Below are 4,510 nucleotides of genomic sequence, written 5' to 3'. Positions count from 1 at the left end.
TTTTTTGCTTATGTGGTACTGAGGAATCGAACCCAGGGCCTCATGCATGCAAGGCAAGCACTCTACCACTGAGCCACCTTCCCAGCCTATTAAACTATTTTTGTCAGTCATGAGGCTTGAACTCAGGGCCTAGGTGCTGTCCCTACACTCCTTTACACAAGGCTAGTGCCCTACCACTTCGAGCCACAGCCCCACTTCCAGTTTTCTGGTGATTAATTGGAGATAAGAGTCTCACAGACTTTACTGCTTGGGCTGGCTTTCAACTGTGATCCTCAGATCTCAGCCTTCTGAGTAGCTAGAGTTACAGCAGTGAGTCACTAGCACCTGGCTCTAAACAATTTTATTACATCTCAAACTGCACACTTTTGTTACTCTGATGCTCTTGTTCTGTGTTATCTCTTATAACAACATTACGGAGATTTTATAATACCTTCACTAATTACCCTTCTGTGATGTATTCATATTCTCAAGTAACTTTGGCATCTGTTTAGAGTATGTCAGAGTATTCAAATCTGCTCTTATGTTTCTAACGAGCAAAAACCACAATGCACTTCAGAGCATCCCTTATATAAGTTCCAGCTACATGTAAAATAGGGAAGACACTCAACACATGCTAGGAAATGACCAGAGGATATGGTGCTACTAATCAGTAATAAAAACCATCAATTCCACCTTACATCTTCCACCCGTTTCCACTTCTTCATCCTTCCACATCCACTTCTGTGGCAAAGCCTCATAAATGATCTTCCTGCCTCTACAGATACCAACCTTTCCCAGGCCCTTCAGCCCAAGTGACTATCTAGAACAATAAAGCGAATCCCATATCTTGTACTGTAAAGCCCACAATAATTCCAATTACCTGACCAAAACACAGTAAGACCCTCAAAGACTTCCTAATCTAACCCTGGGGCAGAGCACAGATGTCAATTTATTTACCAATAAAGAAAGTTACTTTTGCCTTAGTAAAGAATGAGGCCACACGGGTGTTAAAGAAAACCTCTACAAAACAGGCCATCCTCAGGATATACAAATGACACTGCTGCTATACACCATGGAATTCAGAATCATTTCTCATAGTGTCGTGCTTAATATGAATCAGACTGGTCTAACCTACGACTCATGACTTGGCCCCAAATCTTCAGGCTTGCTTCCACTAGTGTATTAGTTGCACTGTGGTCCTGGCTCACATGAGTCTGAGCAGACAGAATGGAAAGTTTGCTTCAGTTACATCAGAAGAGAAGAGGTTGTGAGTAGCAGCTAGCTGGGTTGTCTCCTCATGCCACACAACAGCCATGCAGGTTGCATAGCTCTCTCCCCCTCCCCACCCCCTGCTCATTCTTTCAAATCAAGGGAATTCAGCCTTCTCTCCCCTGGACACTAACCTTGATGTTGAAGGTCACCACCGTGCCGTTCGCAAGGCCTGCGTAGAGGACTCGCCACCTACTATGAAGGCAGAGAACTCGGTCTTCCAGCTGTAAGTGTTCCATACACTCTCGGGTCTGGAAAGAAAAGAAAAGAAAAAAAAAAGCACATCTAAGAAGCAGAGGGCAGCAGCAAATGAGGTGTGAAAACAAGTTCTGCACCAAGAAGGAAGAAAACATGGCAGCTTGATTTTGTAGAGGACTATTCTGCATCTTTTTCCTCTTTGAACTATGAGGCCAAAGACCACCCCTCCCACCCAAGGCCCTAGGTAATAATGAAAACAATCCCACAAATTTTAATAATGATACATTTGTTTCTAAGAATGTAAAAATTCTTCAGAGGGACGTACAGTTGAGTCTTAGTCCTATAGTTAAATGAACAAAAATTAAAGCTGAGGCTGTATTTAGTATTTAAAAGGGGAAATGGTGATTATAGTTGTATGTATTTTTTCCCCTTGTGCTACGTCCACTTCCAGTTTTTCGCTGATTTATTAGAGGTAAGCATCTCATGGATTGTTCTGCACAGGCTGGCTTTGAACCTCAATCCTCAGATCTCAAGCTCCAGAGTAGTTAGGCCAGTCTCCAGCCTGCAGCTCCACTACGGATAGTGAGAAATGGGAGTAAATACAGAAAATGTACTTGAAGTCTAAGTCTCATAGCACACAGTTATCAGTGTGTTAACCTAGGTTCAGAAACAGAAAGAACAAAGCAAAATGGGTAGAGTGAAGCAGCTAGGCGCTGCATGCTCCTCACAGTAAGTAGCCAGGGTTCAGTGTAGTGACTTCATTTCTCAGGACACACCCACCTTAGCATTATAACAGCGAATGGTGTGGTCACTGGAACCGGTGTAAAGGGCTGCGTTCTTCCCAGAGGTCTGGGTGACCAGCAGGCAGTTCACTTTGGAAGTATGGCCCTCAAAGACACCAGTACATTTCCGACTCTAAAGCCAAGCACAAGGCAGACCGTTACCGTGGGATACAGGCTGTTCTCAGGGAAAAGATGCTAAAGCTTTCAGGCCGTGGCTGCCTTTTCTTGGTGCCTACAGTAGACCACACACACAACATGGGCTAACATCTTTAATCGTCCAAAGTTTAGGAAACAAGACACCTGCAGCTGTCATTAAAAATAAAGAGGAAGTGGTGCTGTGGCTCAAGTGATAGACTGCTAGCTAGCCTTGAGTTGAAGGGCTGAGGGACAGCGTCCAGACCCAGAGTTCAGGCCCCATGACTGGACCGAAAAAAAAAAACAAAAAACCAAAACCAAAAAAGAACCCACAAAGAACACTCAGGGCAATTCACTCTAACATGGGAGAATTTTAGTCGATGTCAGGGGCAAGATTCTCTTAATAAATGGATCAAGAACCTTGCAAATCCAAACTGTAGCTAATTACTCAGGAAAGTTGAGAATGTGCCACGATATTAAAAACAAAAACAAAGAACAGTGATCCTAAAGTTTCTTGGCTACCATTGTTGAACAGAATTAGTTTTTTTGTTTTGTTGTCTATGTGGTTCTGAGGACTCAAATCCAGGGATTCATGCAGGGTAGGCAAGCACTCTACCACTAAGCCACGTTCCCAGCCGCAGAATTAGTTCTGATATATTTCAAATTCAAAACTTAAAGGCTCACTCTTTTTTTGTTGTTTTTGGATTTTTTGGTCGGTCGTGGGGCTTGAACTCTGGGCTTGGGTGCTGTCCCTCAGCTCTTCAGCTCAAGGCAAGCGCTCTACCGCTTGAGCCACAGCACCACTTCTGGTTTTTGAGTGGTTTATTGGAGATAAGAATCTCACGGCCTTTCCTGCCTGGGCTGGCTTTGACCAGTGACCCTCAGATCTCAGCCTCCTGAGTAGCTAGGATTACAGGCGTGAGCCACCAGCGCCCGGCAGGATTACTCTTTTGAACACAAAGGTACAATGTCTGAATGCCTCATCATATTTATATAAACATGTTGAAACAAACTATAAGATATGGAAACAAGAGACCTCTCTTATTTTTTAGTGTATAGTCTATTTTTTTGATGATTCTGGCTTCTTTTCCTATGTATGGTGCATTCAAGTGTACAACTTTAGAAGAGTTGGGAGGAAAAAAGGATGGAAAAGTGCAGCAGTGGAGCTCCCTGGACATGGATGAAAGTGAACTATACAACTCATGGGTGGAGATGGGAGGGAGGGACTGGGAGAGAGCGAGGGAACAGAAGACACGGTATGAAAGGAGCTGTGCTCATTACCTGACTCATGCAATTGTAATCCCTCTGTACATCACCTCTATAATAACAATGAAGTAAATTAACAACAACAACAAAAAAAAAAGGTTCACTCTTGCAAAAGTAATGAGCATGGGCTGACCCAAGTGTGCGGCTATAGAGAAGCTCTGCTCTCCTTAAGAACTCGCACAGGGGAAAACGCTTCCTCTAACAATTCCCCAACCCTCTGTCTGACCTGCTCTACTGGTTCAATCCCATCCACCTTTGCCACAGGCCACGGCACAGAGACAAAAGCACAGGACCTTTTCTGGTGGAGAGAGAGGCACCAGACAGGTGCATTTTGCAGGAAAGGTGAGGCTGAGAAGACCCAGTGAGAGAGAGCGAGAGATTCAGCCCAGGCCGACCCTGGGAGCTGCTGGCTCAACTGCACCTGGAGTCATCCCCTCAGACAGCCACGGACTTGCTGGCAGGATTTTCTTAACCTGCCACCAAAACCACTTGTCAAAGAGTTACATTCTCTTACCACCAAACTATAAACCCGGACGGTTGTATCCGCAGAACAGGTGTACAGTAAGTTTCCAAATATCTGTATTGCATTCACTGCTGCTTGGTGGCCCTCGAAGCTTCCTTCTGTAGGCTCATCATCCTCACCTGGCTCTGAAGATATTTCTAGAAAACAACAACAGTTTCCCAAGACAAGTAAGTGTGCTAAGCCAGGCCCTGGTGGCTCACGCCTGTAATCCTAGCTACTCAGGAGGCTGAGATCTGAGGATCACGGTTCAAAGCCAGCCCGGGCAAGAAAGACCGTGAGACTCCTATCTCCAATAAACCACCAGAAAACCGGAAGTGGTGCTGTAGCTCAAGTGGTAGAGCGCTCGCCTTGAGCTGAA

At 44.9% G+C, this 4,510-nt stretch overlaps 1 protein-coding gene across 1 annotated transcript in view; it reads right to left on the bottom strand.

Annotated features, from left to right (window-relative positions):
* The window catches only part of Znf106 (zinc finger protein 106), a 61,712-nt gene that overhangs the window by 19,814 nt on the left and 37,388 nt on the right, over positions 1-4,510 (bottom strand). The window contains exons 11-13 of the mRNA XM_013009987.1: positions 4,144-4,289; positions 2,227-2,361; positions 1,383-1,499 (exon numbers count right to left, since the gene is read on the bottom strand). Of these exons, the coding sequence (XP_012865441.1) occupies positions 1,383-1,499; positions 2,227-2,361; positions 4,144-4,289 (398 nt within the window). The remainder of the gene's footprint in view (positions 1-1,382; positions 1,500-2,226; positions 2,362-4,143; positions 4,290-4,510) is intronic.

Source organism: Dipodomys ordii, unplaced genomic scaffold (genome assembly GCF_000151885.1).
Source record: "Dipodomys ordii isolate 6190 unplaced genomic scaffold, Dord_2.0 Scaffold11, whole genome shotgun sequence".
In the NCBI taxonomy this organism is placed as follows: Eukaryota; Metazoa; Chordata; class Mammalia; order Rodentia; family Heteromyidae; genus Dipodomys; species Dipodomys ordii.
The sequence above is the reverse complement of the archived record's forward strand: the minus strand, read 5'-3'. Positions and strand labels throughout refer to the sequence as shown.